Source organism: Moschus berezovskii, chromosome 11 (genome assembly GCF_049115385.1).
Source record: "Moschus berezovskii isolate FMDL1 chromosome 11, NW_MosBer_1.0, whole genome shotgun sequence".
Taxonomy (NCBI): Eukaryota; Metazoa; Chordata; class Mammalia; order Artiodactyla; family Moschidae; genus Moschus; species Moschus berezovskii.
Window position 1 is genome coordinate 20312705 of NC_142470.1, and position 13170 is coordinate 20325874.

Below are 13170 nucleotides of genomic sequence, written 5' to 3' on the forward strand. Positions count from 1 at the left end.
GCAAGGGAAGTGGGCTGCGTGGGTCAGAGCAGAAACAGGGCCAAAGGTTCAGAACAGGAATCCCCACCCCAGGGGCTCTGTTTCCTTCTGAGGATCTGAACTCAAAGCCCAGCTACACCTGGCACCTGAGTGGCCCTGGGCAGCCACTCATCATGCTGGCGAGGGCCTCCATTTCCTCACCTGTAGAGTGGGCTTGGAGTCACTTGACTGGGGGAGTCAAGCAAGATCGAGGGCAGCACTTTATAAACCCTCCAGTTCTCTGCAGAAGAGCAGGTGTTAATTGTGCAACATCACTGATCTTCCCTTGCCTGGCCTGGACGCAAAGTGCCACACTCTCGTTCACAAAGCACCGCCCAGCCACCTTCTCCAGTGAGCCCCACGACACCCACCTGGGGCAGATTCCCACCCACGTCTCTTCCTACTGCCCCTCTCCCCCAGGCTCTACTGGGGTCTCCAGCCAGGGAGGCAGGGGGGCAGGGCTGAGGGCAGCTGAGTTGGTTTGGCTCAGATGGAACTCTCTCCACCCAAGCCTGGGGCTCAGATGTCTCACACACACACACACACACACACACACAGACACTCAGGGCCCTCCCCCTCCTTAGCACACTAGGGAGCTGCCGGTTGCCAGGGCAGCAGTCAACACAGACAGAAGCTCAGACACAACTGGGCTCCAATGCTCTCTGCAGCCTGGAGGGCCTGGTCCCCATCGGCCACTCTGAGCTCAGGATCCGGGGGGCCATTGAGGAGAACCCCTGCACAGCTCTCCTGGTGTGAATGCGGGAAAGCTCTCTGAGCTCAGGCAGGAGTGTCTCTCTCTCACACACACACACACTCTTACACACTTGCATCCATGGGAAGCCACCCCACTACCTCTGCTGGGTACCGACAGCCTTCAACCAGGCCGCCAGCCTCAGTCCCGTCCACTGCCCCAGGAGGCCCTGTGATGGGCAGGGGTCCCAAGTGTGGCCCCCTGGCCCCGAAGGCCAAGCGGTCAACCCTGGGGGCTGACGGTGTGCAGCAGGACCAGCTGTGGAGGGAGCTGCTGGAGGCTGAGAGGAGGAGCCAGCAGCGCTGGTGAGTGTCCTGCCCTGTCCCCTCCCCAGGGCCCCCAGCCTAGCTCAGGGTCTAGGAAGCTTCCAGAGGAAGGGAGACTTGGGTGCGAGAGGGAGTAAGTCAGGCAAAGAGCACTGATGGAAAAGCGCTTGAGCCAATGAGCGAGAGCCTGGACCGGGGGAGCTGAGGGAGCCCAGCATGGGCCCACAGAGTGGGGCCAGGTAGGCGGGAGGTAAAACCCCACCGTGTGCATCCTGGAAGCCCTGCATCCCTTTGCAATAATCCTTTCAGCTAGAGCTCAAAGGACAAACTGCGAGGATGGGAGTGTGGGGAGGTCAGGAAGCCATGGCAGCAGCCTGGGGAGGGGCACCGGCCCTCTGACCTGGCAAAGGGCATCCCTTCAGGCATCATTCAGTCCAGAAGTCTCTAGAAGAGCCACCACCGTGCCAGGCCACCACAGGGAGCAAGACAGGCCCAGGCCCATCTCCATGGAGTCCTTACTCTCAGGACAAGGCAGCCAAAAAGCAACAGGCAAGAGCAACGTGCAGCTGGTGTCGGGAGGGAACCGATGGAGCAGAGTGGCATCTTGCTTTTCTAGGGGCTTACGGAGGCCTGTCTGGGGAGGTGGCATTCAGGCTGGGACCCAAGTATGAGAAAGGCCATGGAAGAGTTTGGTGTATTAAAAAAAAGCAACAACATAAACACCACGCGTGTGGCTGGGGTGGTCAGGAAGGGACTAGAGCCTCAGGGTGGGGAGTAGAAAGAGGCAGCTGGGCAATTACCCAAGTCTCAATAACTTTTATTTCGAATGTCATGGGACACGCTGGAGGGTCTTAAGCAAGAGGCTGACTGGAGCTAGTTTACAGTTTAAATGACCAGCCTGGCTGCTGTGCCTGAAACACATCGAAATGGTGGGGGCGGAGGGGGACAGGGCAAAGTGACATTTAAGAAACTGGCGACAGCAGGGCAGGTCCATGGTGGCCTGAGCTGGGGACCAGTGGGAGAATTCAAGGGAGGTTTGGTGGTAGAGTTAGAATTGCTGATGATGGATTGGAGTTGGAGAGATGGAGTGTGTGTGTGCGTGTGTGTGTGTGTGTGTGTGCATGTTGGGGTACAGGGGACATTTACAAAGACAGGGTCCCCCTGGTGCTTCGTGACTCTAGACCATGGTGTTTGTGGTCTGTGTGGATTGGGGCAGAGAAACCTTTTTTTTCTTCTAAGCCTTGGAGAATTATTTGACTTTTTAAAAATAGATTAAAAAGGAAACTGCAACACAGATAACGCCATTTTCCTCAGTATCACGTCCCCACCACCACCCACCTTCCTCTGCCGCATGCCCTGGAAGGTTACCAAGCGTTACGGAAATGAGAGCTGGCTTTTCTTCACAAAAGACTGGCAGACCGACCCGACCCCACCTCGGCAGAGGCACGGGGTGAGATGGCTTCCGGTTTCCTGATCCACCTGCCACACCCTCTGCAATCAGACTTTCCTCTCTGTTGAAATGTTGATCCTTGGAGTTTCTTCCACTTAAAGATTGCAGTTCCTCCATGATGTAATACTCGCATTTGTGGCAGCAACTTATTCCCTCGAAATGGAGTGAAAGTGTGTCATGTAGCTGTGTCGGACTCTGCGACCCCATGGACTGTAGCCTGTCAGGCTCCTCCATCCATGGGATTCTCCAGGCAAGAATACTGGGGTGGGTTGCCATTTCCTCCTGCAGGGGATCTTCCTGACCCAGGCATCGGACCCAGACATCGAACCCAGGCCTCCTGCGTGGCAGGCAGATTCTTTACTGTCTGAGTGACCCTGGTAAAATTATGGTAGAAACGCCACAGGGAGGATCACACTGTCATCGTGTTTTCCTTTCCAGGGCTCAGAACTGGAGCTTCCTGAAAGACTATGACCCCACGGTAAGACAAACCACATTCCCACCTGACCTGCTTGCACTTGGAGTGTTTATTCATTCATCTCATGTTTACTGAGGACCTGCTGGGTGCTAGATGCTGGAATGTACAGAGATGAATAAAATGCAACCTTGTTTCCGGAAACTCTGGATTTGATGGGAAAGAAAATACTTCTGTAGAGCATTTAAAAATGAATCTTCCCCAGTGTTCCTTGACTGCAGTGAGATGAACTCACTGGAACTGGTCGGTACCAGCTGCTGACATGTTTCTCCCGGTCCGACGGTGTCAGCAAGGTAGAGTGAGGTGAGGTTGGCCCCACATAGAGGATGAGTCTGAGTGAACACACTTGTAAACAAGTTCCCTGCACCTAACATCACCAGCTCCAATCCATCCTCCGTGTGGCTGCCAGAGTGACTTTTCTAAACTGCAAAACTCTCTCTCTCTCTCTCTCCCTGGTTTAAAATCCTTCCATAAATTTGCATTTTCCAGGATGGTTTGCAACACTTCCCATGATCCAGCCCTGCCTCCTCCCACTCCTTGCTCACTCCACACTGACCGACACACTCTCTTTTATGCCCTTCCCACTTCATAAGCCTGCTGCTGCTAAGTCACTTCAGTCGCGCCCGACTCTGTGTGACCCCATAGACGGCAGCCCACCAGGCTCCCCCGTCCCTGGGATTCTCCAGGCAAGAACACTGGAGTGGGTTGCCATTTCCTTCTCCAATGTGTGAAAGTGAAAAGTGAAAGTGAAGTCGCTCAGTCGTGTCCTACCCTTAGCGACCCCACAGATTGCAGCCTACCAGGCTCCTCCATCCATGGGATTTTCTAGGCAAGAGTACTGGAGTGGCTTGCCATTCATAAGCCTAATGGCCTCCTAGTCATCCTTCAAGGCCCCAAGCAAGCATGGCCAGATCACCATATTCTTCACTCCCTTGGGTACATCGTGCAATGAGCAATCTTATCTGGCCATGGGCTCCCGAGAGAAATGACAAAGATGGCTTCATTACTGAACACACACCCCCAGCTATTCTTTACCCCCCAGCACCCAATAACTATTTCACATTCATGAGCAAATGAAGAATGAGCTGGCTGTTAAAAGCATGGTCAGAGAACCAAACTGGAAACTGAACAGTGTAACCAGCCAACCAAGGTGGTGGCCACACCGGCACGGCCCCTGTGGGTTTTAGGGAAGGCGTGACATCTGTAAGACTAGCCTCGTGGGGCTGCTGTCGGTCCTCAGATGGAAGATTTAGCTCACAGGATCTGAATTCCAACCCTGAGCCCCTGATCCGGACTCCCAGGCTGCAGAGTCTCTCCCTGCCCAGGGCTGTGTATCAGCAACCTGACCCCTGAGACCCGTGCCCCGCCCAGAAAGCCCACACCGCAGGGCCACCTCCGCACAGACTTTCCCAGGTGAGAGCTGGGATCCTGTTTCTTAAAAACTGGTCCTGTCACTTCAATTTGACACAGAGCAGCACAAAGTTAACCATAAACAAGGACAGGGAAGGCTTATCAGGTTAGTCATAATCCAGACATTTACTCAAAGCATCCATCAGTTTACGGAAGGCACCAGGCAGCATGTTCAGGGCAGCACCCCTCCTAAGAGCCCTCCAAACTGGAAACAAGCCCAAATGCCCCCATGGCAGAGTAGATAAGTGACCTGTGGTGTATTCACACAACCACACCATGGAATACCGTATAAGATGGAGAAAGAAGGAGCCGCAGCCACACACGGGAACACAGAGGAATCTCACATCACACAGTGAGAGAAAGGGGCCAGAGGCAGAGACAGGACCATTTACGGTCAAGTTCCAAACCAGGCAAGCCAGCTCCTGGTGTTAAGAGGTCGAGACCAGGTCCCCTTGGAGGTGGAGACAGTGACTGAGGGGTTAAATGTAGGCGTCTGAGGCGGATGGGGTTCTGTTTCCTGGTTGGGGGCGGGGGAGAGTTGAGGGGCTGGGTTGAGCTGGGACTTGGGTACTTGTGTGTGTGTGTTGCCCAGGGAAAGGGCCGTCATTTTCATTCCATAACTGCTTCCGAGTTGATAAGGGGCATCATCCCTAAATTGGTGAGACAACATAATTCTCCTAAAAGAAAAGGGGGGAATGAGAGGGTAACAGGCAGGAGGGCTAGAGGTCTCCAAATGGAGGAAACAGGCTGCAAGCGTCAGACATTTTTTCTCTCTCTCTTAAGCGACAGGAGGAAACAGACCATAAGCATCAGATTTTTGGCTTCCCTGACAGCTCAGTTGGTAAAGAATCCACTGGCAATGCAGTGGACCCTGGTTTGATTCCTAGCTCGGGAAGATCCGCTGGACAGGGGATAGGCTACCCACTCCGGTATTCTTGGGCTTCCCTTGTAGCTCAACTGGTAAAGAATCCGCCTGCAATGCAGGAGACCTGGGTTCGATCCCTGGGTTAGGAAGATCCCCTGGAGAAGGGAAAGGCTTACCCACTGCAGTATTCTAGCCTGGAGAAGTCCATGGACTCTATAATCCATGGGGTCGCAAAGAGTCAGACACAACTGAGTGACTTTAAATGTAACGTGTGTGTTAAAGTAAAAATTGACCAAAGAAATAAAACCAACCCCATGGTGCTCCCACCACAAATGGGGCAGTGTCTTCAGCCAGGACGATGGAGAAAGAGTTAAATGTGGTCCCTCCCTCAGCCATTGCAGGTCAAGCAAGCCAGTGAAGGGGTCTGGGAACGTAAACCATTGGGTAGGCAGCCCTGGGTAGGCAGCCCTGGGGGTGAGAAGGATGAAGAGGGCGTCTGTCTGGGCTGGAGAGTTGAGTTTGGGTCCAGAGCGGGGTCTGGGGTCAGGCCCCCAGAGGACGCTTCCTGCAGAGGCCACCTGCCCCCTCCCACTTCTCCCTGCTCAGGCCTCTCCAGTTGTCTTTCCCCCAGCAGACGACCCGCACTGTTCCCCCCATCCTCAGGGCAACAAGAAGGAGCCCGTGGAGCTGCCAGACTATGTACCTCGCTTCTCTGACACTGTCCCCAATTCCACGAACCGGGCTGTGGGCAGTCGAGTGGACACCCCTCTGGGGAAAACCCTCATCGGCCTTGACTTCTTCTTCGTGGAAGGAGCCCGGAAGAAGAAGCTGGAAGAGGAGCTGCAGCCCGTCTAGGAGGAGGGCCGGGCAGATGCTGCTGGGGAGCCATCACCAGAGCCTCAGACAGCATCCCACACAAGCCAGGGGTCAGTATCTCTGAGCCTCACACGAGGTCAAGAGGGCTCCCGGCTCATTGTCACACTTGAGATGGACAGGTTTCGAGGGCTTGCCCAAGGCCATGTAACCGGCAATGGTGGGGCTTCCTTAGGGGTCAGGGCCCACGAGAGGGGGCCGTGCACATGGTCAGCAGCGCTGACCGCTGAGTCGGGATCCTGCTCCTGGCTCTAGGCACCTGCAGGTTGGGCAGGTCACTGGAGCCTCCGCGCCATTTCCCCACCTGTGACGTGGTGTTTCCATTGCTGCTGTAACAGATGACCACAAACTGAGGGTCTCAAAACCACACATGCATGTTATCTTGAAATCCTGAAGATAGAAATCCAAAGCAGCTCTTGCTGGACTAACTAAACTGAAGGCGTTGGTAGGACCACATTCCTTTCTGGAGGCTGGAGGAATCTGACACCTCACCTCTTCCAGCTTCCAGAAGCTGTTCAAACTCCTTGGCCCTTGGCTCCTTCACCCTCAAGGGCAGCGATGTTGTTTTTCAGTTGCTCGTCATGTCCAACTGTTTGTGACCCCATGGATTGCGGCACACCAGGCTTCCCTGTCCTTCACCACCTCCCGGAGTTTGCGCAAAGTCATGTCCCTTGAGTCAGTGATGCCATCCAACCATCTCATTCATCCTCTGTCACCCTCTTCTCTTCCTGCCCTCAATCTTTCCCAGCGTCGGGGTCTTTTCCAGCAAGTTGGCTCTTCGCACCAACGTGGCCAAAGTTTTGTAGCTTCAGCTTCAGCATTGGTCCTTCCAGTGAATATCCAGGGTTGATTTCCTTTAGGATTGACTGGTTTTATCTCCTTGCAGTCCAAGGGACTCTCAAGAGTCTTATCCTGGAGAAGGGCAGCAATGGGATCTTCATATCTCTCTCTCTACCTCCCCTATCTTTTAAGGACCCTGTGACTACACTGACCCATCCTGAACATCTGGGGTAATCTCTCCAGTTCATAGTCCTTAATTTAATCACACCTGCAAATCCCTTTTGCATGCAGCGTCCCAGGGTATAGGACATGGATGTCTTTGGGGAGCCAGGTTTCTGCTACCACATATAGGGATAAAATGGTCGATTTTGTCAGGTTGTTGGGAGGGTTAAATGAGTTGCCCTGTGTGATTGTTTACAGCAGTGCCTGCAACACAGTGGGAGGGTGTGTTTGCCGCGGATGCCCCTCTCTAGGGAGGGCAAGCACCATCCTAGTACCGTCACCCGGGGAAGACGTGGGTCCTCAGACAGAAGCTGCCGAGAGGGGCAGCTCTCCAGTCAGCATCTCCATCTCTTTCATTACCCGTGTCATGGGCAGGGTGGTCAGGGTGAAGCTGGAGTGAGGGGAGCCTGCCTACAGCAGATCCCAGTCGAGACGGAGCCGACCTCCCCAGGGAGACCATGACCAGGATCCACCCTCTGTGACGTGGAGCAGACAGGGAGGCACCTGGCCTGGGCTCGGGCCGGAAAAGGGAGCAGGATGCCTGGGGCCCAGGCGATGCTCACGTGGGCAGGGCTGGCCCGGGGTCTGGAAGGAAGGGGCACTCCCTGAGCGCTGATCTCCTTTGCCTCCCAGGCGTGGTGTCAGTGGCCCGTGTCCCCTTTACGAAGGATGGCCTGGGCCACTCACGTCCAGGTAAAAATTGCAGTTAGGGCTTCTTTCCTCTTTTTGGTTAAAAAACAATGGTTTAGGGACTTCCCTGGTGGCCCAGTGGTTAAGACGCTAAGCTTCCATCGCCTGGGACTTGAGTTTGATCCCTGTTTGGGGAACTAAGATCCCACATGCCACACAATGCAGCCAAAAATATAAAATAATAAAGGTATAGTTTAAACAAACAAGCCAGTGAGTTAGTCCTGCTCTTCTTCTTGGTCATGTAGCTGGGCTGGATTTTCCCTCGCGGTGCAGTTATAGCCTTGAGACAAAGCCATGGCCCAGGGACCAGGAGCAAAACAGCCGGTGGTCTTTTCTCCACAGCTGAGGAGGGCAGAGGCCTTGGAGGAGGTGAGAGGGGGTGCACAGGTGGGAGGAGCCTGTGAGGCACGTGTGTGTGTGTGTGTGTGTGTGTGTGTGTGTGTGTGTAGAGCAGAGGTAAACAAACAGAACAACCAACATCCACATTTCCAGTGGGAAGCATTTAAATTTTATTCCCTCGTTTCTTCCTTTTGTGTGTGTGCTAAGTGGCTTCAGTCGTGTCTGACTCTGTGCGACCCCATGGACTGTAGCCCGCCAGGCTCCTCTGGCCATGGGATTCTCCAGGCAAGAATACTGGAGTGGGTTGCCATGCCCTCCTTCAGAGGATCTTCCCGACCCAGGGATGAACCCAAGTCTCCTGCACTGCAGGAGCCACCAGGGCAGACTTTGCTTCTCATAACAGTCCCCAAAAGTTAGCAGGCAGGGAGGTTATATTCATGAGAGACTAAAATCCCGAAACTCTGGAGACAAAGCCCAAGTCTCTGGGCTTTCCGCTGTGTCTTTTGCAGAAGCCCAGCCACCACCTCCTGAAGAGAGAGGAAAATGGACCAGGGGAGAGAATGGCCACGTTTTCTGACACTTTCATGGGCTTTTTTCAGTTTCACCGCTAACCTTAAATGTCACTGTCATTTACGTGTTTGGAGTCCTTTACTCTTCTCAGCAAACTTCAGTATCATTATGCCCTAAGGTGGAGAAAACTGAGGCGCAGAGAGGTTAAGTCACTTGCCCAACAGCACACAGCTGCCTACTTCCAGAGACTGACTGTGGGTCTGAGACTACACTCAGTTACTCTACAGTACTGGACCGCCATAATCCTCCAAAACTTGAGTCCCCAATATTTAGCAAAATTTAGACCTCTTCTGCTGAAGGACAGTCTTTGGGTCCTTGGAAAAGGGGGACTGTTTCCCAACCTGCAGGATCCTCCATCACCACCAAGAATAGGTCCTCGATGTTATCAGGGGTTACTCAGGACACCCATTTCACTGCCAACCCTTGACCCCTGCAGAGTGTAATGGAACAAAGCAGGCCTGATTCTGGAATGAGACAAGATCACCCACAACAGGACACAGCCCTCTGCACTTGGACTTGGAGGCTGCAGCCATCTTTTTCAGAATCTGAGACAAAACTGGGTTCCCTGTCCAATGTGAGGTCAAGCGACTGGACAAAAGTCAGAGGTCAGTACAGTCAGGGTTAAGGTCACATCAAGGTAGCGTCACAGGACAGCCAAGTGTATCCAACCGGGACTGGGCTGGGCAAAGACAGCTGCCGGTGGCTCCTTAAAGACTCGATCTGCATTTTTTGCTATAAGCAAGCTCCATTTTACGTTTATGCCCAGAAAACCAAAACAAAAAAACTATTTCCATTAGAGAGAGTATGTCAAAGAAAGAGGCATTCTGGGAAATCCCAGGAAATGAGAGTAATCAAGGTTACGTAGGATGCAGGTGGTTGAGCCCCTGCAGACTGGAGGGACCCTAGGGGCGCGTCTCTGTCTGCCCTGGGCAGGGGGGGCGGGGGCTAGGGCTCACCCTGCCTCACCACTTCCTTGGAGCACAGTCACGACAGAAGTGAGGTGGACTGAGCGCAGAGTCTGTGCCTGGCCGTCACCCGAACCGTCTCCTTTGTATTACTGCCATCTTCTCCCGATTTGGAAATGAAGCCAAGGGCTTTATTCACTCTGGCCCAGTCCTACACCACGCAGCGTCCTCCCCTGCAGGGCTCAGTTGGGGGCGGCGGTGGTGGGGGGACAGATTCCTAGGACGTCCCCAGCTCAGGGCTCCTCTGAGCTCTGAGCTTTCCGTGAGCCCTGAATCTTCCAGCTTCCAGGGGCCCTTTATGGAGTTGGTACAGCAATGCAGGGGGACACATCAGCCCGTTTCTTGCTCAGAGGTCCACATGGAGCTGACATCATGGGACCCATGGGGACAGAGGCTCACCCAGGGAGCACTCCCACCTGCCTCATATAACCTGAGGAGAACTGGAGAAACACCAGGCTCCCTTCAAGACATCAAGGTCATAAAAGACAAAGTAAATCTGAGGACATGACCCAGATCAAGGTGGCCAGCTCCCGAGTCAAACAAAAGCAGATCTAAAGGACACCTTGAGACTAAGTATTAGATAATGGACTAAATATCAGATAATATGGACTAAAGATTAGATATCAGCTTAAATTTGCACAAGGTGATAATTATACTTGGATATGTAGATGAATATCCTTGTTCTTACAAAATATATGTTATTTAGGGGTAAAGCATCATCAGTTCAATTTAATTGCTCAGTTGTGACTGACTCTTTGTGACCCCATGGACTACAACACACCAGGCCTCCCTGTCCATCACCAACTCCTAGAGTTTACTCAAACTCATGTCCATTGAGTTGGTGATGCCATCCAACCATCTCATCCTCTCTCATCCCCTTCTCCTCCCACCTTCAATCTTTCCCAGCATCAGGGTCTTTTCTAATGAATCAGCTCTTCACATCAGGTGGCCAAAGTACTGGAGTTTCAGCTTCAGCATCAGTCCTTCCAATGAATATTCAGGACTGATCGCCTTTAGGATGGACTGGTTGGATCTCCTTGCAGTCCAAGGGACTCTCAAGGGTCTTCTCTAACACCACAGTTCAAAAACATCAATTCTTCAGCCCTCAGCTTTCTTTATAGTCCAACTCTCACATCCATACATGACTACTGGAAAAACCATAGCTTTGACTAGACGGGCCTTTGTTGGCAAAGTTATGAAGCATCATGTCTGTAACTAATTTGTAAACAGTTTAACAACAACAACAAAAATGTGGGTGGTCTGTAAGGCAAGTGACGGATAAAGCAAAGGTGGATAAAAATGGTAACAACTGATGAACTTAAGCACACATGGGGGTTCACTGAACTATTCTTGCACGCTTCCTACAGGCTTGGGAACCTTCTAAATGTACATATGAGAGGAATGGCCCCTGAGCTGATGGTTCGTCTACTGATGAGACGAACTGAGAACAGAGTCACTCAATGCTTGATGTCAATGTTCCCTGGAAGGTATTTCCAGCCAGCTGCAGTCAGGGAGCTGCCTGGCTCCGCTCAGCTGTGGCCCGGGAAGTGGGGTCAGGTTCATGTGACAGTCTGTGTAACTGTGCGGACAGGGAAAAGCAGACTTCTTCCAGACAGGGACACTATTATGGGCTGCAGAGATATCCCAGTGGGTGCGCATGGAAGAACACCCCCCACCCACACTCCTGAGGACACAGCGAAGCCCCAAAGATCAACCATCATGCCTGTGGGATGTCCCAGTTGGGACATGTGGCCTGGGACCCACACACCTCCCTCCGGGACCCACACCTGACTCCACCCAGGGCTGCCCTCCCCCACAGCTCCAGGAGCAAAGCCAGTGTTCACAAATCCCCAAAACATTTTGCTAGTTTGCACATGGTAGGGAACTACCATATTTTGACCGCCAACCGTGTCCCTCTCAATAACCTTACGAGGCAGGTATGGTGTTACTATTGATGTTGTTTCAGTCGCTAAGTTGTGGCCAATTCTTTTGCGACCCCATGAACTGTAACTCAACAAGCTCCTCCGTCTATGAGATTCTCCAGGCAAGAATACTGGAGTGGGTTCCCGTTTCCTTCTCCAAGGGATCTTCCTGACCCAGGGACTGAACCCTTGTGTCCTGCATCTCCTGTACTGGCAGGTAGGTTCTTTACTACTGAGCTACTGGGAAGCCCTCAGGTATGGTGGTCTCCATTTTAAAATGAAGAAATTGAGACCAAGGAAAATCAAGGGCTGGCCCAAGACCATACAGCCTGTAAAGGCCAGGCTGGGAGGACAGTGGAGGCTGACAAAACACCCGAGTCCTATCTCGCACATCCCAGGTTTCAAAGACGCCCCAGGGGCAGCCAGCACTCACAGAGCAGCAGGGATGGGCTAGGCCCCAGGTTGGAGCAGCTCTCCTGTGGCTGGTCCTGGGGCAAAAAGACAAAGAGAGTCTAAGATAGAGGGAGGGGAAAGAAGGAGCCATGGCCATGTGCCAGGGCAGGAACTCTCAGCCAAGACCACCTCAAAATGGGAAGGGCCTCCTTGCTTCAGGGGATAAGTGGAACGAGTTAATGAAAGTCAAACACCTGGGCACACAGCAGGCACTCAACAGATACCACACACATCTATAGTTGTCACTGCTGCTGCTGATCATCAGCTTTTGATGCTTGCAGGAAAGCTCTTCACTTCAAAATAAACAAATGGGACCTAATCAAACTTTATAAGCTTTTGAACAGTGAAGGAAATCATAACAAAACAAAAAGACAACCTACTGATTGGGAGAAAATGTTTGCAAATGATGTGACTGACAAGGCTTAATTTCCAAAACATGCAAATAGCCCATACAACTCAGCATCAAAAAAACCAAACCACCCAATCAAAATACATGGGCCAAAGGCCTAAATAGACATTTCTTCAAAGAAGACACACAGGTGGTCAAAAAAGAACATGAAAATGTGCTCAACATTGCTAATTATAGTATTGGAGAAATGCAAATCAAAACTACAGTCATTTCACACCGATCAGAATGACCATCATCAAAACCTTCACAAACAACAAATGCTAGAGAAGGTGTGGAGAAAATGGAACACTTTTACATTGTTGGTGGGAATGTAAATTTGTACAGCCACTATGGAGAACATCATGGACGTTCCTTAAGAAAACTAAAATATATCCTACTTCTGGGCATACATCTGGAAAAGATGAAAACTTTAATTTGAAAAGATACATGCACATGTTCAAGGCAGCACTATTTACAACAGCAAAGACAGGGAAGCAACCTAAATGTCCATTGACAGATGAGTGGATAAAGGAGATGTGAGATATATATATATATAATGGGATATTCAGTTCAGTTCAGTTCAGTCGCTCAGTTGTGTCCGACTCTTTGCGACCCCATGAATCACAGCACGTCAGGCCTCCCTGTCCATCACCAACTCCCGGAGTTCACTCAAACTCATGTCCACAGAGTCGGTGATGCCATCCAGCCATCTCATTCTCTGTCGTTCCCTTCTCCT

The 13170-nt window shown here is 52.0% G+C and overlaps 1 protein-coding gene across 1 annotated transcript; it reads left to right on the forward strand.

The window, feature by feature from the left end:
* Window positions 1–681: 681 nt before the first annotated feature.
* CIMIP5 (ciliary microtubule inner protein 5) lies at window positions 682–8114 on the forward strand. Its single transcript, XM_055399788.2, has 3 exons — window positions 682–1074; window positions 2924–2963; window positions 5896–8114. Exons 1-3 carry the CDS (start codon window positions 851–853, stop codon window positions 6085–6087), a joined length of 456 nt encoding a protein of 151 aa, XP_055255763.1. The 5' UTR covers window positions 682–850; the 3' UTR covers window positions 6088–8114.
* The last annotated feature ends 5056 nt before the right edge of the window (window positions 8115–13170 follow it).